General features: G+C 42.3%; 2 protein-coding genes across 3 annotated transcripts in view; both read left to right on the top strand.

Annotated features, from left to right (window-relative positions):
- The first annotated feature begins 230 nt into the window (after nt 1–230).
- Nucleotides 231–1,588, top strand: LOC119846347 (olfactory receptor class A-like protein 1). Its single transcript, XM_043500663.1, is given in 2 exon segments — nt 231–328; nt 330–1,588. Coding segments are annotated over 2 exon segments (927 nt in total). The 3' UTR covers nt 1,159–1,588.
- A 16,288-nt stretch (nt 1,589–17,876) lies between these two features.
- CAMK1G (calcium/calmodulin dependent protein kinase IG) overlaps nt 17,877–26,179 on the top strand; it is a 34,592-nt gene continuing 26,289 nt past the window's right edge. The window contains exon 1 of one of the 2 annotated variants that reach the window (XM_043500661.1): nt 17,877–18,030. The gene's annotated coding sequence lies outside the window, so the exon portion shown is untranslated. The remainder of the gene's footprint in view (nt 18,031–26,179) is intronic. The other variant, XM_038379901.2, reaches the window with a different exon arrangement.

The raw sequence follows: 26,179 nt of genomic DNA, 5'->3' as shown, positions 1-26,179 counted from the left end.
CTTTTCCCCCCTCTCTGAGCTAAAGGAGTAACTTCACTAACTGGTAGCATTAGTAGGTTGTTTTCTTATATTGGACCAAATGTTACAGGGCATTAAAGGCACATGCTTTTCAAGTACATTATGACTTGAAACTCCCCAGTTTCTAATGTACATACCATTTCTAATGCACAATGTCCTTGCTTTGCAGAATATACAGATCTAGTTACCCTCATCCATTTCCAGGGTCAGTTATGGGAGCCTAGTTCATCTTTGACATGGTTGGCTTCATTTTATTGGACATGGTGGGGATCCCAGGGAACCTAGTCATCCTCTATGCCTTCACCCACTTCCTCTGAAATCATCCTGAGCAAGCTCGCACTCTCCAACCTCCTGGTTATCCTGACCCAGGGGATCCCCATCACCCTCAAAACCTTTAGGCTTCAGAACATGTAAAATGACCTGGTCTGCAAAATTACCCTCCATATTTACTGCGTGGGCAGAGCCATGACCATTTGCATCACCTCCCTGCTGGGCTGTTTCCAGTGTATCCTCATTGTCCCATCTCCTTGCAAATGGTTGCCCTTGAGAGAGAATCTGCTGAAAAATTTCTCCTCAGTTATGATTTCCTTATGGTGCTTCAAGCTCTTTGTGTGCAGCACTCACCTGACTTATTCCTCCTCCCAGGCTGTTGCAAACTCCTCCATCATCAAAAGCCACACAGTGGTGTACAACGTCTGCTGCGTGGTGTTCCCCAACCACCTTTTGTACTTAGGAAATGGGGCAGTGTCTGTCATTCGGGATTTGTTCTTCCTGGGAATCATGACTCTTTCCAGCTGCTACCTTCTCTTCATGTTTTATCAGCACAGGAAGCAGGCAAAACATCTGCTGGGGCTGCATACAAAGCATGCAGAGATCCAGGCAGCCAAAGCCATGGTGGCTCTGTTAATTATGTACCTTCTCTGTTTTGGGCTGGACAGCCTTTTCTGGATCTATACCCTCTGTACGTACCCAGTCTCACTGAGGCTCATTGATGCACAGATGTTCCTTGATTCCTGCTACTCTCCCATCAGTCCATTGGTGATTATCCTGACCAACAAGAAGGTACAGACAGGTTTGAAATGTGCAACCAGGAGGAGACCGTTATCAGGTGCAGAAAGTATCTCAAAGTACATCCAATGAGAAACAAATGGGCCAGGTAGCAACTTTCAGGCTTAAGGCTTATTCAGCTTTGTTTTTAAATATTGCAAGTGTGTGTGTGTGTGTGTGTGTGTGTGCATGCGCGCACACAGGCAGAGCAATTTATACATCAAGTATCTCAGAACAACAAAACAAAAAAATAACAAAAGTAAATTCTCCATGAGACAGAATGAAAACACAGGGTAAAAAAAAAATCTGTATTTGACACCCAGGCAATAACACGCAGGCAATAACGAGAGGAAGGATGGTTTTGTGATTAAAGCACAACTCAGGGAAACCTGGTTTGATTCCTACTTTAGCCATAAACTTCCAGTGTGAGTAGAGAAAGAAACTAGTTTCCTTCCATCTAAATAAGTACCAAAGTTTCAGTAAAAACTGGGGTACATTTTCTGAAATAGTCCAATTGGAAAGGTTTCAGAGTAGCAGCCCTGTTAGTCTGTATCTGCAAAAAGAAAAGGAGTAGTTGTGGCACCTTTGGAGACTAACAAATTTATTTGAGCATAAGCTTTCGTGAGCTTACAGCATCCGATGAAGTGAGCTGTAGCTCACAAAAGCTATGCTGAAATAAATTTGTTAGCCTCTAAGGTGCCACACATACTCCTTTTCAAATTGGAAAGTGATACATGCCAATAACTTTGTTGTAAAGTAAATTTCAGACTTATTATATTGTTCCTTGATGCTTTGTAAATGTGCATTTCATCTTTATATTACATGTCTAAACCCCGAAGAAGGTGTCACAAGCTTAATAGGCATATTTAAATGTAATGTATGTCACTTATGCATTTTGATGTCTACCAAACAAAAGATGAAAGCCACCTGAGAGCCAAAGCCAGTGGTAGACATATACAGCACTGCAATATTTAATGTCCACAATACAAATCTCACTTTCAGATAGTAAAAACTAGGTTTTATCCCATGGTTCTGTGGCCTTGGTTTCAGAAGTGCTCAGTATCTGCAGGTCTCCTTGAGTCCAGGTGGATATGTGGATTCTCAGCACAATGCAAAATCAGTCTTTGGCAGGCTGCATGTCAAAACTATGACCTATGCCTATTTAAAATTTGTGAAAATTCCCCAGCAACTTTTACAGCATGTTAATCAATAGGCCTGTGGAACGCAAGTAAACTAGTTAGCTTAAAGATGATTGATTGAGACACTACTACTACTAATGATGCAACTCCGTCACCTACCGCTGAGCTGTAAGGGATTGGTCCAGTAGCTTGTTAACATAGTATCATGTTTTCAAGTTTGTGCTATTTTAAATGTTATAAAAATCATTCTGAAAAAATCATCTCCCCATTGCATTTTCCACTGAATGCATCCGATGAAGTGAACTGTAGCTCACGAAAGCTTATGCTCAAATAAATTTGTGAGTCTCTAAGGTGCCACAAGTACTCCTTTTCTTTTTGCGAAAAATCAAATGACAACTCTTTCTGAAAAACACCACTGTTTTCCATTTGCCTGAATCACCAAGACAGGGATCTTTTTCAAGCTCATGTGGTTAACAATGCTGTCCATCCTTGACGCTGAAAGTCATTGCACTTGTGGATCAAGTCAGACATCATATAACATTTTTATTTGAATTTCTATCAGTGGGAAAGATTCTGTTTATTAAAATTTAATAAACAACCCCCTTGTCTGTTCTTCTGTTACCAACTTCCACTTATATTCAGTGCAAAAGATTTGAGCTCATTTCACCTTCCTGATGAGAGAGAGAGAGAGAGAGAGAGAGACACACACACACACACACACACACCTACACAATTCTTCTCTTAGTAGCTGTAATTAATTGCCTTCCATCTCAGTGCCACTATGATCATTACTAACCTCCCTTATTAATTTCATAGTGCTACTAGTGTGTCTCTCTCTCTCTCTCTCTCTCTCTCCTTGTCCTGATCATGCTTATTGCTAAAGTGAAGGTGGTAATTTTAAACTTTGAAAAATGGAGTTTCTTGCCACCTTGCAGTGTAGTAACTCCTTGGCCACAACCCTGAAGGGAATGGTGTAGAATAAACACCATTGCCCCTAACCTAAGGCATATTCTCTAAGATCTGCTCACATACTATTGTTCTACAGCAAGAACAGAGCCCTAATTGCATGTCTGCTATTTTAAAGGTGAAATCTAAGTCCCCTAGGGAAAATCCATCATAAAATTGCTTACGTACAAGTACCACTTCTATGAAAAAAGTTTATTGACAGATTTTGGACTGTAAGATTTGTACAGAGAAGATTATTCTGGATAGGTTTTATTTATATGGCTAGAAAATAATTTGTAGGAGTTTGATCCAACTTTAGAAAATAAACAGACATTTGAGAAGCTTTCTGCCTATGGCATATTCATAGATCTGTAGAAATGTGTAAAGCATGATGGCTTGATCCAGAATTTAAACTGTTTCTAAGCACCCTCCCAGTCTGGCTGCATTTCACTAGGTCTGGTATCTCACTTACTAATACGTCAGGCTTTTTAAGCATAGATAGCCAAGCAAGACCAACTGTTAAATCAGAATATCAGAGGGGTAGCTGTGTTAGTCTGGATCTGTAAAAGCGGCAGAGTCCTGTGGCACCTTTATAGACTAACAAAGATATTGGAGCATGAGCTTTCGTGGGTGAATACCCACTTCGTCTGATTGTTAAATCAGAGAGACACAATACATCTTCTGCTCCTTGTTGTCTGCCAAGTGTATAAATATTCAAAGACCTGGAATTGATAAAGTTCATTAGAAAAGATTAATGGTTCACTTGGGAACAATTCCAGAAGGGAACTGAGTTGAACATGTAGGCCAGAGAGCTATGAGAGATTAAAAAATATAATTTAATGACTATTTTCTTAATATATCATTAAAAATCAGACACTAATAGATTGCATACCTGTTATGGGCCTCACTGAAGTTCCTTTGGGTTTTAGAAATCAGAGGAGTAGTCTGTTGTGGTGAAAATGGCCTTCCTTTCCCCTGCATGCACCTCCTTGGAACAATCCTCAATTGAACTCATCAGTATCTGAGGCATGCAAGACGAACAGCACATTTTGCAGTGTAGAAGGATCTTCACTGAAGGTTCATCCAACCCACTTTTTTTTTTTGTAGGGTCCTAGATGAATCCAATCACAACCCCACCAAAGAACTGGAGAATAGCAGACTGAGGTGACAGAGAGTGAGAAGTGTTATGTGCAAAGTAGCATTGACCACAGTGACTGCCTAGAGTATCTAACACAATGTTCTTGTTTTTCTCATATTCGATGGGGTCCACATCTTGAAAGAAATCTCTCCTGAACCCACTCTTCTGGCCTTCAAATTACACCCCAGCCTCACCAAGCTCAACTCCAGAAGCAAGCTCCCCGAAGACCAGGACCCACCTACTCAAAGAGGTGCCAGATCCTGCCAGAACAACAGATACAAAACCTGCAGACATATCTCCACTGCTGTGGTGATCAATACCCTCCACAACATGCCTTTCAAGATCCAACATCTGGTATACCTCATCCAGTGCACTAAATGGCCCAATAATAACAATATAGGTAAAACCAGACAATCACTGTGCTCTCTAATGAACTCACAGGAAATCAATAAAAGACAAAAGCATCATCTCACCCATGGGCAAAAACTTTTCACATAACAATCACTCTATGGCTGACTTATCAGTCCTCATCCTCAAAGGAAACCTGCACAAGTTTCAAAAGATGAGTCTGGGAGCTTAAGTTCATAACGTTGTTAAACACTAAAAATCTTAATAACAACATTGAATTTATGGCTTATTACAATAATCTGTAACCCATTAACCCTCCCTTTGCTGTCCTACGATTGCAGAGATGTTAACAGGCCACTTCACCTTGAATGGTCTCTTACAACATGACTTACATAATTACTTATGCTAAACAATCTGTTCCATCTTGTATGTAGCTGTGACACTCAGGACTTTTCCCAGACCTGAAGAAGAGCTCAGTGTAAGCTCAAAAGCTTGTCTCTCTCACCAACAGAAGTTGGTCCAATACAAGATATTACCTCATCCACCTTGTCTCTCTAAGACTAAATTGTGCTTTTAGGCAAAGCCCTGAGCACTGAATGGAACGTGAGTATCGGGGTTAGCTGTGTTAGTCTGTATCCACAAAAGCAACAAGGAGTCTGATAGCACCTTAAAGACTAACAGATTTATTTAGGCATAAGCTTTCATGGGTAAAAAAACCACTTCTTGAGATGCATGGAGTGAGAATTACAGCTGCAGGCATAAATATACTGACACATGAAGAGAGGGGAGTTACCTTACAAGTGGAGAACCAGTGTTGACAGGGCCAATTGTATCAGGGTGGATGTGGTCCACTCCCAATAATTGATGAGGAGGTGTCAATACCAAAAGAGGGAAAATTGCTTATGTAGTGAGCCAGCCACTCCCAGTCCCTATTCAAGCCCAAATTAACGGTGTTAAATTTGCAAAATGAATTGTAGCTCTGCAGTTTCTCTTTGAAGTCTGTTTCTGAAGTTTTTTTGTTGAAGTATGGCTACTTTTACATCTGTTACAGAATGTCTAGGGAGATTGAAGTGTTCTCCTAGTGGCTTTTGTGCGTTACCATTTGTGATGTCTGATTTGTGTCCATTTATTTTTTTTTACATAGAGACTGTCCAGTTTGGCCAATGTACATGACAGGGGGACATTGCTGGCACATGATGGCATATATCCCATTAGTAGATGTGCAGGTGAATGAGCCCCTGATGGTGTGGCTCATGTGGTTGGGTCCTCTGATAGTGTCGCTAGAGAGATATGGGGACAGAGTAGGCAACGGGGTTTGTTACAGGGATTGGTTCCTGGGTTAGTGTTTCTGTGGTGTGGTGTATAGTTACTGGTGAATGTTTGCTTCAGGTTGGGGGGCTGTCTGTAAGCAAGGACTGGCCTGCCTCCCAAAGTCTGTGAGAGTGAGGGATCATTTTCCAGGATAGGTTGTAGATCATTGATGATGCGCCGGAGAGGTTTTAGTTGGGGGCTGTATGTGATGGCCAGTGGTGTTCTGTTATTTTCCTTGTTGGGCCTGTCCTATAGTAGGTGACTTCTGAGTACCCATCTCGCTCTGTCAATCTGTTTCCTCACTTCCCCAGGTGAGTATTGTAGTTTTAAGAATGCTTGATAAAGATCTTGTAGGTGTTTGTCTCTGTCTGAGGGATTGGAGCAAATTTGGTTATATCTTAGGGCTTGGCTGTAGACAATGGATCAGGTGATGTGTCCTGGATGGAAGCTGGAGGCATGTAGGTAAGTATAGCAGTCAGTAAGTTTCCGATATAGGGTGGTGTTTATGTGACCATCACTTATTTGCACTGTAGTGTCCAGGAAGTGGATCTCTTGTGTGGACTGGTCCAGGCTGAGGTTGATGGTGGGGTGGAAATTGTTGAAATCGAGGTGGTATTCTTCAAGGGACTCTTCCCATGGGTCCATATAATGAAGATGTCCTCAATCTAGAGTAGGTAGAGGAGGGGTGCTAAGGAATGCGAGCTGAGGAAGCGTTGTTCTAAGTCCGCCATAAAAATGTTGGGTCCATGCCAGTACCTATAGCAGGGCCGCTGACTTGAAGGTATAAGTTGTGTCCAAATCTGAAATCATTGTGGGTGAGGACAAAGTCACAAAGCTCAGCACCAGATGTGCCATGGCCTCATCAGCGATACTGTTACTGACAACTTGTAGTCCATCCTTGTGTGGCATATTGGTGTAGAGAGCTTCTACATCCATGGTGGCCAGGATGGTCTTTTCAGGAAGATCACCAATGCATTGTAGTTTCCTCAGGAAGTCGGTGGTGTCTCGAAGATAGCTAGGAGTGCTGGTAGTGTAGGGTCTGAGGAGAGAGTCCAAATAGCCAGATAATTCTGCTGTAAGAGTGCCAATGCCTGAGATGATGGGATGTCCAGGGTTTCCAGGTTTATGGATCTTGGGTAGCACATAAAATACCCCTAGTCAGGGCTCTAGGGGTGTGTCTGTGTAGATTTGTTCCTGTGCTATAGCAGATATAGATATAGCAGACTCCAGAGATACCTCTGGGAGGAACAGTTCCCTCCTTTGCTTCCCCCTTGATCCTGGAGCACTAGCAATTTTCTAGCAATAGTAATTAATTCATAAACATCATAAGTATAGATTTGACTTTTTTACATTATCACTCACAATTAGCTTTGGGCTCCTGGGGGGACTCTGCTGTATTTCACACTCTGCAAAGGATTTGAAAATGCGATTGAACCTTGCAGGGATCAGATTTCCCAGAAGATCCCATATGCGTATCCACTGGGCACTGAAATAGATATCCTGTTGCTTATAATACATCCAAATACAATTCTCAGAGGCACATGGTGTCTTTATCAATATCGCCCTCTGATGCATGTCTGAATTTAAAGGGGAAACTCTGCTGCAACAGGAGATGGGTGTAGATGACTCCATCAGCAGGATGGACCCCAGTGAAGTATCAGTGTCCCCACTGCTTAGGGGGCCCTTTTTTGCAGTGGGAAGTGCAGTCTTTCTGAAGCGGTGTCACATCTAAGGGCTTTTATCACCCATAACAAATACATGATCTCAAAGCACTTTTTACAACTGTCATGGCAATATCCAATGTGCCTTAGCTGGCGTCTACCTCTGGAGGTTACATTCTGCCTCTAAATTCCTCCTGCAGTTTTCCATATATGGATTCTTCTCTTCTTTTAAGCTCTTGTGCATTGTTGTTATTGCTGGTAGAGGCATTTTTAGGGCCTTGAATTTGAACAGCAACTCAACCTGACCCTGGCATTTTGCATTGGCAACTCTTTACTTCAGTTTTCCCAAGCGTAAAATGGGTACAGTAATGCCTAACACCCTACCTCTTAGTTCTGCGGGAAGGATTAACTGCTTAACAGCCCCTTGAAAATTACAGGGACAGATACTGAGCTTGAGAAAATTAGTGTGGATACACACCAGCTGAGGATCTGATCACATAATGTAATCCACAGATGCTTCTTTGTATATAATATAAAAATTTTTTTATTATAAAAAAATGTGGCTAGTAACTAGACATTTCCTTGTTTTACAAACTATTTCACTGATCTCTGAGAATGAGATGTGTATTTGCTATGTAAATTTCACTATTAGAAAAAGCCAACCACTAAAGAAAATAAAAAACACTTACAAAATGTTATACTGCAAGGAGCACATAATTAAATTAAATTTAGCTCAGAGGAATTAATCCAGACATTTAAATCCCTCTGCCAACTCCTTAGAAATCCCATATGTACTGCTTTTAAAGGTCCATATATATATATTTTTAATGTTTTGCCTCAATCAAAATGATCCTTTCATTGTTGTGCTACACTGCTCTCTGCTGGCACCATGCTGGGAGTTTCTGTAATATTACAGCTAAATAATGATAATGACCTGCAGCCTTGATCCCATGGATTCTCACCAGCCCGGCAGGGTGTGCTAGTTGGTAGTCAGATGTGTAGATATAATAGAGTACTGCAGGAAGGGTTATTACTTGTTTCAGAGTTAGGCTCCCAAAAGGGCTAAACTTTTTGAAAGAATAAATTTGTGGGTTCTTTTTATTTGCCTTCTGTTTTTTGAGCATTTAGGTGGCCACATATTCAAGCCCTTCGCTGCAAGCAGAAGGGCTAGAAACGTCCTCTGTTTCTATAAAAGTGGAGATTCTCATTCGGCAGGACTCCAGATATTGTATCACTCATGAAAAAATCAGGGTTGGCAACAATGTTGGTGATTCGTCTGTCTGGGTTAGCACTAAAGCAACCCCCCAGCCTGATGTTAAGGGCACTGTCTGTCCACACTCTTTATCTAATTCAAGATGCCTTCATCTTAGCAGGTAGAAGCCATTCTCTTGTTGTTCGGGGTGCCGTTTAGCAGCAGCTGCATCTTTAAGGCAAATCCCAAAGCGATGTAGCCACCTTGCAGATCAAGCATGTCCCAGGAGATTGATTTCTAGCTAGATCCTTAAGACAGTATGGCTGGATGTTCACTCTGTCTGTCATTGGCAATCTTATCATAGCACCAGCTGATCACTGACTGTATAGCGGAATTCTTTAGTAAACATGCTTTACTATAATTTTGTTGGTCTTTCATCCGAACAGTAAATGTTTCCCAGATGAAATTTAAAACTCTTATCCTGGTTTCTGGTGGCTTCTAAATATCCCATAGCACATCCAACGTTCCAAATTCCCTACCTACAATTTTCCTGTTTTAAAATACCTTCCTTTAGCTCCAGGTCAACAATCCCCCAGAAACTCCTGTGGACCTGCTCTCTTGTACGCTGGCTGCTATTTCTATTGGTCTCCGAATACTGAAATGATTTAGGATTTTTCTACATTAGAGATTTTTGCAACCACATCACTACACAGATGTGCAATGTGTAATATCCAGTGTAATGTGCAGCACTGAAGTGACTTACCGACTTTGAAGTCAGGGTAAGTCACATGAGTGTGAGAGCTTGCATCCATGTAACTCCTTAATGTAGATAATCCCTGAGAGACTGTGCTCTGCACATACCTCTCCAGCTCAAGTTTGCAGGCACTGGCAAGAGTCAGCATGTGCAGGGATTGGACCCAGTGCTGTGAATAGACAAAGGACTGTAGTCTTCAAGGCTATCAAACCAGCAACTTTCACCAGCCATTTTAATTAAGGAAAGCACCCCCCCACCACCACACACACACAGACACAACCAAACACAGAGATTGTTTAGAGTACGCTGCCATCATGTTGGGAATACAGGAATAAAAAATGCTCAGGGGAGGAAGGCCTCTAGAGCCAGGAGAGTAATTTAGACCAGTGCCCAATTTCAGAATGATGATTGAGATGACAATATTTTTCCCTAATATGCAAGGTTCTCTGAGTCCTGTTATTAGCGTCTCGGGAACCTATGATTGGAACAGGAATGTTCAGCTGCCTGCCACTGTCCACTGTCTTCCTTCCAAATCACGTCTTCATCCTACATGTCATGCTGGGCTTCATTGCTCCAGAACATGGAGACCCTTGGACTGTACCTGTAATGCCTCCATATTTCCTGCTGCTTGCTTAAGATCATGTGCACATACTGTCTGCCTGAGCCTAAAGCATTGCCCTTAAAGATGGGACCCAGGTACAGCATTCAGACCCAGACCTGAATTTCTCCACATTTCAGAGTGTTGTATAGATCCTGGGGTGTGGAAAGAAATGTTTTTTCCTATTACACATAAAGCCACACAAGTTGTATACAGTGGGACAGAGGGTTGTGTGTTTCCTTCAGTATTTCTACTTCCATCCACAACCCACAAGTGTAAAAAGTACAGGGGGTCTGAAGTTAGAGAAAATTAGACGTTTAACCAGACTTGTGAACCTCAAAGTTTTGAGGGTCGATTCTATTCTCTACAGGTTCTTCTCCTCAGTGTGGTATCTGAGTATCTTCCAGTTGCGCAGTGAACAACGAGACTAACACCTGTCATGTGTGGTGCATTCTTTCAGCCTCTGCCTGGGGGGAGGACTGTGTGAGCAGTGTAGGGTTTGATTTGTTTTTTTTTTAAATGTCCACACGTCTCTGTGTTTATGTAAGAGAACACAAGTCAAAGAAGTGCACTTGGCGCATGGGGTGGGGAGGTTTGGGATGGTCCTTCTTTCCTGTGGGAATTTATTCTTCATTCAAGTTCTGGCAAAGATTCACCAGTGTGGATTAGTGGGAGAGGGATTCTAGTTGCCTTTGACTGTTCCTAGTAGAAATCCTCTTGATAAAGAGAGCAGTTGCTTTATCAGTGGTGATATTTCTTGCTAACTGATGCTGCCATCCAACTACACATTTTGCTAATTCAAATTCAGATTGGCTTCTAGGAGAAACTGACATCAACAACAAAATAAGAATTCCACTGAGATTCCTTACTAGCAAATTACTGCATTCATCATACATATTGATAATAACCAAAGCTGTGATGGGCTTTGGTCTAATTATCAGACTAATTAAAAACAATTCTGTATTCTGATGATTAGAAAATCAGTCGGCTGTAAGAAAACACAATTTTGGAGTGGCGTCTCTTTTGTTGCAAAATTGCAAAGCTTTAAATTATGGTTGATGGATGATTCTCACAGCAATCTATAAAACCCTGTTTCCTGCAGTCTCTTTACTGGAGTGCCCTGTTGATGGGGATTCAGTGTTCCAACTTGGGAATTTAATATGACATACAAATTCTGCATTTGGGCACTTAACTTAACACTTAATCACTTTTAAATGAGTAATAGTGTAGATTTTCTAATAGGGTCTGGACCTGATATGCAGAAATTTAGGCATGCAAATGCATCCATAAAACTGTGCTCACAATTGTGTGTCTCATTTGCAGCACAAATATCATAATTTGGGCTTGCAGCTGTGGTCACAGTGCATGTAAAATTACCACCTTTGTCTAACTCTTCATTTGAGCATGCAGTAGTTGTGATTCCACATATGCACACAACTTCTGAGCCCACTATAAATTACCCTGTATAAAACTGAGTTTGTGGTGAATTTCTTGTGTTTTCCCCTGATATGTTTGCCCTTTGTGGTTCCCATGATGCCGCAGAAATAATAGTGCAATAGAAATAAATGCTAAGTAAAGCACTCAGAGATCCACTAACACAGGGACTGTGGAAGTGCAAAGCATTAAAATTACTGGGTCAGTTCCTAAGAGATGCCAACCTCCTGACTGCTTTCAGAGTAGCAGCCGTGTTAGTCTGTATTCACAAAGAGAAAAGGAGTACTTGTGGCACCTTAGAGACTAACACATTTATTTGAGCATAAGCTTTTGTGAGCTACACCTCCTGACCGTCTCACTGGCTTCAATGGTAGATGCAGGTGCTTAGCAACTGCTGAGGTGTTATCCTGAATCACTTATTTTCCTGAACCCTGAAAAGCGAGTTTAGCTTGTTTTAAAGCAAGGGTAAAGGTGCTGGGATTGTGCTCTGGAGCCGTCTAGCTTCATTTCAATTCTTTTCTTTTGCTCCCTAAGACAAAAAATCTTGCTGCCCTGTTGCTTGTCTCCCCGGCAACATGTAGAAGGCGTTTCTCTGTTTTCTTTCCTCCTCTCAAGATCCACGGAAATGTTTCCGGGCAGATCCTCAGCTGGTGTAAATCAGCACAGCTCTGTTGCCTTTGCAGGAGCTGCACACTAGAAAACATGATCCCAACTACGCATACAAATGATGGGGTTTAAATTGTCTGTTATCCCTCAAGAAAGAGACCTTGGAGTCTTGGCGAAAAGTTCTCTGAAAACATCTGCTTAATGTCCATGGCAGTCAAAAAAGTGAATAGAATGTTCTCTGTGTGTGTATATCAATCTCCCCTCTGTTTTTTCCACCAGATGCATCCGATGAAGTGAGCTGTAGCTCACGAAAGCTTATGCTCTAATAAATTTGTTAGACTCTAAGGTGCCACAAGTACTCCTTTTCTTTTTGCAGATACTATTAGGAAAGGAAGAGATAATTAGTCAGATAATATCATAATGCCTCTATATTAGGGGTGGCCAACCTGAGCTTGAGAAGGAGCCAGAATTTACCAGTGTACATTGCCATTAAGCCACAGGAATAAGTCAGCAGCCCTCATCAACTCCGCCCCACTCCCAGCACCTCCCACCCACCAGCTGTCCCACTGATCAGCACCTCCCGCTCCCTCCCTGCACCTCCCAATCACCTGTTTCATGGTGTGCAGGAGGCTCTGGTGGGGGGGGGGAGCGAGGGCTCGGCCGGCTCAGGGGAGGAGGTGGGAAGGGGTGGAGTGGGGGGCAAGGCCTGTGGCAGAGCCAGAGGTTGAGCACTAAGCACCCCCCAGCACATCGGAAAGTTCACACCTGTAGCTCCAGCCCCAGAGTTGGTGCCTTTACAAGGAGCCGCATATTAACTTCTGAAGAGCCGCACCTGACTCCGGAGCCACAGGTTGGCCACCCCTGTTCTATATAAATCCATGGTACACTCACACTTTGAATACTGTGGGCAGTTCTGGTCACCTCATTTCAAAATAGATCTATTAGAATTGGGAAAAGTACAGAGAACGGCAACAAAAATGGCAAGGGGTCTGGAACAGCTTCCGTACAGTGAGAGGTGAAAAAGATTGTGACTGTTTGTCTTAGAAAAGAGATGAGCAGGGCGGGGGGGGGGAGGTACGAGAAAGGTCTATAAAATCATGACAGGGGTGCAGAAAGTGAATAGGGAAGTGTTATTGACTCCTTCACATAACACAAGAACTAGGGGGTCACCCAATGAAATGAATAGGCAGCAGGTTTAAAATAAACATAAGGAAGCACTTCTTCACACAACACAGTCAACCTGCGGAACTCATTGCCAGGGGATGTTGCAAAGCCTGAAAGTATAACAGAGTTCAAAAAAGAATTAGACAAGTTCATGTAAGATAGGTCCATCGTTGGCTATGAGCCAAGATAGTCAGGGATGCAATTTCATGCTCTGGATGTTCCTAAACTTCAGACTGCCTGAAACTGGGACTAGATGACAGGGGATGGATCACTTGATTAAATTGCCCTGTTTTGTTCATCCCCTCTGAAGCATCTGGCATTGGCCACTGTCAGAAGACGGGATACTGGCATAGATGGACCACTGGTCTGACCCAGTATGGCCTCTCTTATGTTCTAAATCATGCCTCTGTAGAACCACTGGTTTTCTTTTAACAACTGCTAGTTTTATTCAAATCCATTTACCACTCAGTGAGTGGCCTTGAATTGAATAGCCTATTTTCCCAGAATTCTAAGGTGCAGGGTTAAGAGGCACCTTCTTGATAAATTCATTTCACAGGAAAGCACATGGGGAAACTATTCCTCTTTCCCCCTCTCCCCCCCGGATTATTGATGTTGTTCTCAATACTTCTCTGAAGGCCAGACTCTGAATGCAGAGGTGCAGGGGAAACTCGATGGCTCTTGTCTACCGTGTTTTAAATAGAGCCATTCTGCTTGTTTCTTTTCTTGGTTTCAGAGTAGCAGCCGTGTTAGTCTGTATTCGCAAAAAGAAAAGGAGTACTTGTGGCACCTTAGAGACTAACAAATTTATTAGAGCATAAGCTTTCGTGAGCTACAGCTCACTTCATCCGATGAAGTGAGCTGTAGCTCACGAAAGCTTATGCTCTAATAAATTTGTTAGTCTCTAAGGTGCCACAAGTACTCCTTTTCTTTTCTTTTCTTGATTAACTTTCTTTGATGGCTATTTCTAACACTCCCTCAGTATATTCATACTCCTTCTCAAGCTGCTATCATGATCTTTGCATTGTTTCCCATTCTGAACACAGTAAATACCACACAAAAGCCAAAGATTGCAGTGCAGGAAGTGCTGATTATTTTTCTCACGTTGTTTACTTTTAAACCATGTTCACAAGGCAATCAAGTCATTCTGAGCAGTAAACTTTTAAAAACATTTTATTCACATTTAATTGTCATGAAATTAACCAAATGCTGGCTGCCTTAATGCCCAGGCACTGAGGCACTCCAGCCATCAGTCTGACAGGGTAGAATCAATGCCAATTCCCCAGCAAGCAAGGGGAGTGGTTATAGATTCAGTCAAGAGGAGGAACTCTTATCACCCCAGTGAAAAAAGAAGGGAAGTTGCTCCTCCAAGCCAGGGAGAGGAGGGGAGCTGAAACCCAAGCTGGGGAGGTATGTTTCCTGTGGCATATGGTAGCTTGCTTTGAATTACAGTTATAAAGAGTTGCTCCTGATAAAAGACCTTGCTGCTTTGTCCAATTTCTTCTGAGTTGCCCCACCAGCTTCCTTAAGGCATTTTGTATGGTGCTCGTCACTGTGATATCTGAGTGTCCTATTCCCTTTCGCCCAGGTTGTCCCCTACTTAATCAGGGTCTTGGTTTACAAGACGGTTTCCTGAACGGTGCATTTTGTTGGCCGATGTGGGACTGGGGCTAAAGCATTGAGCAGTGTCATGCAGATTGTATTTTTTTTATCCATCTGTGCAGGGATAATGCAGTACAATTAAACTGAGGTGCCCAGATGAACTGACTGCAATGTTTCCAGGGCAGAGACATAAAATGAATCCTGAACACTTGTTCCTCTGCTAGACTATGCCCCCCTTCATACAAATCTTATGTATACTGCAAGCTTATTATTAATTGTTTATATGCTAGTAGCTCGTTGAGGCCCCAGCCAAGACTGGTATCCCATTGTACGAGGCGCTGTACACGCACCTAATAAGAGACAGTCCCTGCCTCAAAGAACTTGTGAGCTAAACAAACAAGAAAAAGGAAGTATTTTACAGGTGGGAAACTGAGGCCCAGACACGAGTGACTTGCCCGAGGGCACAAAGGAAATCTGTAGAAAAGATGAGAAATTAGTCCACATTTCTTGAATCCCAATCCAGTGTCTTAACTAGAAAACTATAATTCCTTTGCTGTTATCGAATTTCTAGGTAAGCTCTGCTTTGTTGTTTTTCTTTACGGAAATGAATTTTAAACTACTAAATGCATGAACAGATTTAAAAATAATAAGACCAGAATGGGAATTATGGGGAAGATCTGAGGAGTGAATGCAACAGAGCTAAATGACCATTAATAATGATGAAAAAATACAGTTGATCTTTTTCCTTAAAACTAAGATGAAGGATAGGAACAGAATATGAAAACTGGCAGTTCTTTTGTTTCGGCGGGAGTTTTGCATGATCAAGGAGTGTACATTTGAGCCAGATGTTCATGGAATAAATGAATCTAGGCTAATTTAAAACAACTGAGAGGTCTGGTACTTGGCTTTTAACTGAAGATGTACCTGATCAGAACTTAGCCAATATTTGCCATTAGAGGGCAGCATATACTCACACATTTAGGGGCTAATGTAGACGGCCTCTTTGTGCCCTGGCAGGCTGGAAATTTCTGTTATAAAATCCATCTTTCTTTATTATCACTGCGAAGCGAAGTAATGGACTGAAGTGCCATTTATTTTAGATTGGAATGCAAATTTCTGAGATGGAGTCCTGCCCCATGAGAATCCTCTGGCATTTATATAGTCCAGAGCTAGGAAGGCTGTTCTCTTGTAAATACAGCATAGTTTTTTAACATGAAAATTTCTGCTCATGAAATATTTGCTCTGTCTAGTGTGGGGAAAAATGTTGAAATGTGCATCTAGAGCAATGGAATTCATGATCTCATTGAAGAATTGGCCCTCAGTGTTCCGTGTATGGCACAATGAACGGAACTGACCTCTTCTGACGCTGGAAGAAATGTGGGCTAGTCTTCGCATGGATTGGGATTGGGAGCTAGGAGACTTAGATTCTATTTCCAGCTCTGCCCACTGCACATGACCCTGGGCAAATCTGTCTGGGCCTCTGTTTTTCCTCCCAGACTAAGTGGCAGAACAAATGGTGGTTAGGGTGACCAGATGTCCTGATTTTATAGGGACAGTCCCGATTTCAGAGTAGCAGCTGTGTTAGTCTGTATTCGCAAAAAGAAAAGGAGTACTTGTGGCACCTTAGAGACTAACACATTTATTAGAGCGTAAGCTTTCGTGAGCGACAGCTCACTTCATCGGATGTCTTTTTTTCTTATATAGGCTCCTCTTACCCCATGTCCCGATTTTTTTACACTTGCTGTCTGGTCACCCTAATGGTGGTGTAAATAGAGGAAGGATAGTATAATTTGCACGAGCATTCTGTGTGTGTGTGTGTGTGTGTGTGTTTGTTTGTGTTTGTTTTTGTGCATGTGAAAAACAAGTCTGACACTCATGTTGAGAGGGCAGGAAAAGCAACAGACAGGAGATTACATGATCAAGTAAGGGGAAGACTGTTAAACTTTTTAGGGCAGGGTCTGTAACTTAATATGTGTTTGTGCAGCAGGCAGCACAATGGAGCCTTGATTCTGTGTAGGGCATACAGATGCTACTGGAATATAAATAGTCATTGCAGGTAAAATGCAGAATATTAAACTGAGGTCTCCCTGTTCATCTTTGAACTAAACAATTAATAGTAAAGCAAGGAAAATAATGTGATTATCCTGTATTGACTAAGTGTTGCTTTATTCCTGATATTGAATCAAATTCTGCACTGATTCATACCCAGTTTGTTCATGCAAGCCTATTATCTTATATGAGGATATAACTCAGCTGGCAGTTCAGCCAATACTATTTTTACAGCCATCTCAAAATATTCTAAACTATCTTAAAACACTCAAACAGCAGCTATAGACAAAAAGCTTGGCTGGTTTAAAGGAGCCCAGAGTCCCTGACAATAATAATACCTAGCTCCTTTGATAGCACTAACAGCTAGAGACCTCAGTGCATTATAAAGGAAGTAAGCATCACTATCCCAGTTTTAGAGATGGGGAAACTGAGGTGCAGAGAAGTTTGTCCAAATTCACCCCGCAGATCAGTGGCAGAGCCAGCAACAGAACAGAGGTCACCTGAATCCCAGTGCAGTGCTCTGTCCACTAGGTCTCTGAACATTTCCAATGTAATGCAAAAGAAGGTCTGGCAATTTTGTATACTGAGAAGCCGAGTATTTAAGAAAATCAAATTACTTTGCATTCTACGCAAAAATGTTTTGATACGAAGTGCTTTCACTGAGAAAGGGCATTGTTGCTGTTATCAAAACCAATGAAATCCAATCCCTAGCTCACAGATGGAGGTGAGACTTGGTAAAGCCTTGTCTGTAAGGTGCTTTGGGATCCTCAGATGAAAGGAGCCAGGTATTACTGTTCTTGCCAAAGGTGGGGGAGAGAGAGGCAGAGGCGCACACACACACAGACAAGCATAGTCAATTTACTCCCCTTTAAGTGCTGCCTGGTTACCATCTCATGAAAGAAATCTCCTGCATTCCTCCCCTTTAATCTTAGTTTATTGCTAGCACAAGACCAGTCTCTAATCCCCGCAGACCTGTAGGAGTGGAACAAGAGCCAGATCAGGAGCTGCTTCATCTGTGATCATTTGGGTAAGCAAAGCATATTTTCTTAATAACCATTTGTCTTTCTTGCCTCTTCTGTGCAAAAGGCTATTTCTGTTTTAAGATCACTTTTATGGTGTTATAACAAAGTAGTGGAGTACAGCTTTGCAGAGGTGGTTAATCTAATATTTCTCAGCTTTCATATGTTACACATGTGCCCTCATATAATAGGGATGGTACAGTTTTACTTTTAAACTATTTAAACTAATCTGTTTAACTGGAAAATGTGATTCAGCAGGAGTTCATCCCTGACTCCAAATGAATCCTTTGCTTTGGTATCAGTAGCACAGTTGGATGAATATAAGATGTTTATGTAGGTTTGGCTTTAATGCATAACAACTGGGTCTCTCTGCCGTCAACTTCCTCATTATGCTGTCCCCTAAACATGTCTAACACTGTCTGTGTCTGTTCATTCAGTTACATGCAGAACACTTATTTTGTTGCATTTCTCACCCCATCCCCTTTTATATGTACTTCTTGTTCTAAAGATAAAACCACCTCTTCATTTTCCCCCTCGCATGTATTGTTGTTGCAAGATTATGAATCTAGTGTTACGGCAGTTTTGCTAAGGAAATTCAGAAGAAGAATGTCTGCAGATGGATCTGCTGCTGTGTAATATGAAAACTGAACCAATTTCTCAGGGAAATATTTAAGCAAGATCATAACAACACATTAAATTCTAAGCAGTGATGCGTCATTCCCTGGATCAGACTGAACAAAGCAGTAGTCCCGTTTATTGCTCTAGTCTCTGAAAGAGCAAAAAGGTTAGGCATGACAATTGAAATTACTTGTCATTTACAGCACAGACACTTGTCAGCCTGGAGTAGCAGAAGGGATCAATATTATACAGTCCTGCATGGTTAATTAATTCATTGTTGTGTGGTGGCTAAATAAATTAAAATAATACTTAGCACTTCAAAAGGCTTTACAAGCAGTAACTACTTAACAAGTATTTACATTTTGTTATGCAAACTCAATGTACTGAAAATAAAAAGAAAGCCTATTGTTCTTGCATTGCCAAAGGGGTATGGAAAAGATGAACATAGAAGTCTTTTCTCACTCTGATGTTTAGGATTCTATAAGAATGCATTTTCCAAGCACATATTGAGTCTATTCTGCTTCTGTTCTTTCTTTCCCTGTGTGTTTTCCATTGATGTGAATGGAAGATACACAGGAAACAAAAGGATAATACACATACTAATAGTGTCAAAGACGGGATTGACAGAAGGAATATAAGTGTATGTTAAGTATATAGAAATAACACATATATGCAAAATTGTTAGAAAAATATGACAGGCCAAGCACAAAATCTGCTTGCCCAATTTTTACCATGATATTTTACTTCTCCATGGAAAAATAAAACTAACACAAACAAGCGAGTAGAATTAGTAAGTATTTATTTGTATTGTGGTAGTGGTCTCAGGAAAGGTCAGGGTTTGCGCTAAGCACTGGATGAACTAAGTAAAACAAAGACAATCTCTGTCCCATACTACACCACTTTCTAGGGTTAGGTCGAATTGCAAGAGGTGCATAAATAGACCAACGAGGAAAGGGAGGAGGACAAGGTAACAGTAAAGATGGGTGCATTGCATAAATCGCCAGCTGCAGGTCAGAGTAGTCCAGGGATTTTTACAAAGCTTCTCTGTTGTGTGCAATATCCTTGTGAGACTAGTTCTTTAGTAAATGTCTGCCAGGGGGAGGAAGGATTTTGAAAGTTTCTATGTTCTGCAATGAGACGAGGCAGATGGGCACTTTGTCAACTACTTACACAGTTCCCATATCTTGGCACCTCATAAACATTCAGTGTATTTACCTCACAGTAATGTCTCCTATGTCACTGCTCTCCCACTCTGGGGCAGGTAGGAGAACTGGGATGGGAAGTGACTTGCTTAGTCACACAAGGTGGCCTGTGGCAAAGCATGAAATGGAACCCGGATCTCCTGAGTCCCTGTCCCAACCCATCCCTAAAGCACAAGATCATCCTTCTACAGGCACAGACAGGCAAAAAGTCACTGCCCCATAAAAATAGAGGGGGTAGAAGGGGAAGCTAATCATATGATCAGATGAATGATAAAGGAATATACAAACACATGATTCCTTATTTAAAAACAGTATCCGTTTAAAAAAAAAACTGTTCCAAATAGAATTAAGTATAAATCCTTCCCCCTCACCCCCAAAGATCTAGTCTGAATGAGCAAACATCAGGCAACACAAAACTAGTGTTCTAAAGGGTGTAAGCAATAGAGAGAATACATTGTGCACATAGGTATTGACTTGATCTGTTAGCAGGGAGACTAGGTAATACTGGAGAGGGGCAGGGTATGAGCTCAGAGGTGGTTTCACGTGTCATAATTCTGCAATTGCCTGGTAGGTTTCAGATGAGTACTCAGCCAGGGATCACACTGAGCCCAAGTGCTCTTTTGAATGTCACATGTTGGATCTTCTTTGTTTCTGGCTTGGAGACTGTCTCATTTGTTTTCAGTGTTGCACACAGCTGGGTCCCAAACGTCCCTGGGGAGGGGGCTCCCTTTCTGTTGTGCAGCTCACTAACGTTTGGATACCATCTCCAAGTTTTTTCACAAGCTGAATACAAGCAAGCTTGAACTGCTGGCCAGCGGCTTCCCTGCTGCTTCTCAGATGTTCCATTTCATGGCTTAGTCCAGCCATCTCTCAGGAGTGTAGCTTCCTGCTGGGGCCCATGTGAGTTGGCTGGTTGCTCCATGTCATGGGAATGCCCGGCTGGGAGCTTTCCACACACTGGCTGGTCAGTATGTCATTCCTCACATGAATGGGGGTAGACATAGTTCTGTTCCAGTGGTACCTACAACTGCTTTGCTGCTCTGATGACAGCTGTGCAGTGGCCTGTGAGAAAAGGAATTAATGGCTGTTAGTCCATTTCCTCATGGACAGGTGGCGACATCACATAAATCACCATTATAGCTGGAACCAATTGGCACCTGTGCAGCAAGCACAATGATTGGATGGGATTGGGAGGCGTCCCTTTGGGGAAGAGAGGAGGCATATTGGGAGAGTAAGGTTCCAAGGAAGCCTGTGCTGCTGGTGCTAATCTAAGTGCTAGAACTGGGCCAATAATTCATAACCAATCATTATTTTGACCAATTTCCTTCCCCTCCTCCCCCCGGATACAAAGCAATGATCTCCATCATTCAGATTTATTAAAGCTTTGCAACTTTTACATTTGGATACATCATATGAAACTCACTTTCAGTCAATCTTTAAGCATTCATGCTTAAAATCCATTTCTGTGAGTGATTTTTCAGAGAGCAAAGGTGAAAGTGTTGAAAGAACGGTCTTGAATGAAAACCTGCTTATGAATTCAAACAAATATATGCAGACAATGTTTTGCACTAATTGCTCCACGCTGCTAAGAACTCTTCATCAGCACTAATTAAATAAACAAAATAGGGCTGCTGTCCACAGGACTTGCATTGAACTGTCATGTGCACATCAGAATCTATAAAGTGGATAAAAACTAAGTCTGATTTGGCCTTTAAAGAGTTTATAGACTGAAGCTGTCATTCTTTTGCAGCTGAGTCAATTTCTCTTTCAACAAAGTTGAATTAACCTTTGAAATCTCATGTTAGGGATCTGAAAATTATTGTAGCTCTGTTAATTAAAGTAACAAAATCAGCTTGGCAGGAATCAAAAATCTAAGCTAAATGTCATGAGACATTAGCTTCCAGCTTTTTTTTTGTTTTAGTGCTCTCTGTCTCTTCTGAACACTTATTTTCTCTTTAACAAAAGAGAAAATTTTGTCTCCCAAAGATTCAGCCATGTCTTAAAGTCTTTTATGGAACGATGTGATTGATCCTGAGTAGTGAGAAATGGAGTGTCTTAAAGGCAGTGCTTTCAGCATGCAATCTGATTCTGCTAAACGGAGAATTTTCAATGCATTTCCTTAGTATGCTTGGCATGGGGGAGTCTCCTCCAGTATCCAAGGTCAATGTTGGTTCCAAAGATCTCTTCTCAACTCAGCTGAGAGCCTCATTGATCATTTTCTAATATATTTCCCCTCTCTGGACTCTTTGATTTGATCTTATTAAGAATACTTACAGAATCATAGAATATTAGGGTTGGAAGAGACCTCAGGAGGTCATCTAGTCCAACCCCCTGCTCAAAGCAGGACCAATCCCCAGCTAAATCATCCCAGCCAGGGCTTTTCAAGCCAGGCCTTAAAAACCTCTAAGGATGGAGATTCCACCACCTCCCTAGGTAACCCATTCCGGTGCTTCACCATCCTCCTACTGAAATAGTGTTTCTTAATATCCAACCTAGACCTCCCCCACTGCAACTTGAGACCATTGCTCCTTGTTCTGTCATCTGCCACCACTGAGAACAGCTGAGCTTCATCCTCTTTGGAACCCCCCTTCAGGTAGTTGAAGGCTGCTATCAAATCCCCCCTCACTCTTCTCTTCTGCAGACTAAACAATAAGTCATGTGCTCTAGCCCGCTCATCATTTTCGTTGCCCTCCACTGGACGCTTTCCAATTTGTCCACATCCTTTGGGGGGGGGGGGGGAACTGGATGGAATACTCCAGTGTGGTATGGTCTCACCAGTACCGAACGGAGGGGAATAATCACTTCCCTCGATCTGCTGGCAATGCTTCTACTAATACAGCCCAATATGCCGTAAGCCTTCTTGGCAACAGGAGCACGCTGCTGACTCATATCCAGCTTCTCGTCCACTGTAATCCCCAGGTCCCTTTCTGCAAACTCTACTTCTGGTAGAGTTTATACTGCACGTCACACCTTCCAGACCTTTCACAAATGTTAACTAATTCTCATAGCACGTCCAGTATGCGCCAGTGAATAGTGGTATTATTTATTTGTATTATGGCAGTGCTATACGAAGTCTCTGCCTTGAAGATCTTATGGTTTAAATAGATAAAGGGCAGACAAAGGGTGGGAGGCAAAACAGAGGCACAAGGAGAAGTGACTTGCCCAGCATGTGGCTGATAAGAACTAGGTTTCCTGAGTCCCAGTCCTGTTAGCTGGGGAAATTGAGACAGAGAAGAGAGGGATGGGCTCAGGCCAAATTTTCAGGGTGCCACCTAAATAAGTGGCCTGACTTTCCCATGTGATGAGTGCCCACGCCTCCCATTGAAGTCTTTGCTAACTAGCCTAAATCTAGATACTTAAGTGTAAAAATGATGGTATAAGTGACTGTGTGACAGCCGTCCTGCAAGTCAGTGGTAGAACTGGGATTAGAACTCAAGAGCTGCTGACTCCTAAGTCTGTGCTCTGACTATTAGAGAACGCTACCTTCCTGACACACTGCAGAGTAACAACAGAAGAGGAGAGGGCATCATCCCAGAGACCTAACTAACTTGCTCTGTGACGAGTTGGATCCCTTTTGCAGCTCATTAAATTAGATGAGTGGAACCAAGATGAGATGCTGCAGCTCTGTCGTCCTCTAAACCTGTGGTTCTCAACTCGCGGCCCATGGGCTGCTTGCGGCCCAATCAGCACACAGCTGCGGTCCATGTGACATCCTCAGGGCCATACATGTAGTATACATATTTTGTGGATGCAGCCCACATAACACAGAGAGCTGCATAAGCAGCCCACAGTGGTAAATTGGTTGAGAATCACTGCTCTAAATTTACAGTAATTGTCATTTAAACTCATGTGCTCACATCCCCAGGCCTTGCACTTTGCATGCAAATGTGCAGGCAGCCACCATAATGAAGAGACCCCCATGTGACTGTTGTCATGAGTTGGGATGGAGCTGGAAACAATGGAATGGAAGTCCTCTGTGTGGTGAGTCGTAAGGCAGCTGCTGATTCACCAAGGAGCATGGAAAGAAAACAAAGGGAGCAGCGAGGGGTAGACGTTACATTTTAAGGCGAGCTTGATTGCTGTGCTGGTTGTCTGGAATGGGAATTGACTGACTTCTATGGCAGCTGCTGCCCATGCTGGGCCTGGGTTGTGCTTCCAGCCTCCTGCACAGTCAACCTGACATCTTCCCTCAGAAGCAAAGTTAAGATCAAAACCAAAACCCCACCTCTGTTTGTGACATCACAATTCTCTCTATAGCCACCATTGTGATGTCACGGGCTTGTGACTCCACATAAGGTTTAAGCAGTAAGGAAAGGTGGAGATTCCTAAGTAACAATCCAGTTTCCATGCAAATATCTGTAGTAATTAAAAAAAAAAAAAAAAAAAAAGAAAAAAAGGAGATACAGCGCATACTAGCTAGATCAGCAAAACCTTTGGTAAATTTCCTTTGAGTCAGCACCAGCTCTTTAACCTATTTTAATATTCAAGCAATTAAGCAGTTCTAATATAACCTGCCTGCATCTTCAGTTGCAACTAACTTTAATCAATTCTATCAAGGGTGCTTTAGTATGTTAGCATTAGCAGCCACTCAGTAGCATAATCACAGATTTAGCCATTATATATTCAGCAAAATATAAACACTTGTAATGGCCAATCTCTCACATTTGTCATTAAATGAATATCCCCAAATGACAAGTCCCACCATATGAGTGCTAGATTGCCAAGTGCCAAGACAGCTAATATTAGCTAAAAGAAAAGGAGGACTTGTGGCACCTTAGAGACTAACAAATTTATTTGAGCATAAGCTTTCGTGAGCTACAGCTCACTTCATCAGATAAATACAGTGGGGAGATTTATATACACAGAGAACATGAAACAATGGGCATTACCATACACTCTGTAACGAGAGTGATCACTTAAGGTGAGCTATTACCAGCAGGAGAGAAAAAAAACCTTTTGTAGGGATAATCAAGGTGTGCCATTTCCAGCAGTTGACAAGAAAATCTGAGGAACAGTTGGAGGGGGGGAATAAATATGGGGAAATCACTTTACTTTATGTAATGACGCATCCACTCCCAGTCTTTATTCAAGTTAATTGTATCCAGTTTGCAAATTAATTCCAATTCAGCAGTCTCTCATTGGATTCTGTTTTTTTTTGTTGAAGAATTGCCACTTTTAGGTCTGTAATCGAGTGACCAAAGAGATTGAAGTGTTCTCCAACTGGTTTTTGAATGTTATAATTCTTGATGTCTGATTTGATCCATTTATTCTTGTACGTAGAGACTGTCCAGTTTGGCCAATGTACATGGCAGAGGGGCATTGCTGGCACATGATGGCATATATCACATTGGTAGATGTGCAGGTGAACGAGCCTCTGATAGTGTGGCTGATGTGATTAGGCCCTATGATGGTGTCCCCTGAATAGATACATGGACACAGTTGGCAACGGGCTTTGTTGCAAGGATACGTTCCTGGGTTAGTGGTTCTGTTGTGTGGTGTGTGGTTGCTGGTGAGTATTTGCTTCAGGTTGGGAGGCTGTCTGTAAGCAAGGACTGGCCTGTCTCCCAAGATCTGTGAGAGTGATGGGTCGTCCTGCAGGATAGGTTGTAGATCCTTGATGATGCGTTGGAGAGGTTTTAGTTGGGGGCTGAAGGTGATGGCTAGTGGCGTTCTGTTATTTTCTTTGTTGGGCCTGTCCTGTAGTAGGTAACTTCTGGGTACTCTTCTGGCTCTGTCAATCTGTTTCTTCACTTCAGCAGGTGGGTATTGTAGTTGTAGGAATGCATGATAGAGATCTTGTAGGTGTTTGTCTCTGTCTGAGGGGTTAGAGCAAATGCGGTTGTATCGTAGAGCTTGGCTGTAGACAATGGATCGTGCGGTGTGCTCTGGATGAAAGCTGGAGGCACGTAGGTAGGCATAGTGGTCAGTAGGTTTCCAGTATAGGGTGGTGTTTATATGACCATCGCTTATTAGCAACATAGTGTCCAGGAAGTGGATCTCTTGTGTGGACTGGTCCAGGCTGAGGTTGATGGTCAGATGGAAATTGTTGAAATCATGGTGGAATTCCTCAAGGGCTTCTTTTCCATGGGTCCAGATGATGAAGATGTCATCAATGTAGCGCAAGTAGAGTAGGGGCATTAGGGGACGAGAGCTGAGGAAGCGTTGTTCTAAGTCAGCCATAAAAATGTTGGCATACTTTGGGGCCATGCGGGTATCCATCGCAGTGCCGCTGATTTGAAGGTATACATTGTCCCCAAATGTGAAATAGTTACGGGTGAGGACAAAGTCACAAAGTTCAGCCACCAGGTTAGCCGTGACATTATGGGGGATACTGTTC

Source organism: Dermochelys coriacea, chromosome 21 (genome assembly GCF_009764565.3).
Source record: "Dermochelys coriacea isolate rDerCor1 chromosome 21, rDerCor1.pri.v4, whole genome shotgun sequence".
NCBI lineage: Eukaryota > Metazoa > Chordata > Testudines > Dermochelyidae > Dermochelys > Dermochelys coriacea.
The sequence above is the reverse complement of the archived record's forward strand: the minus strand, read 5'-3'. Positions and strand labels throughout refer to the sequence as shown.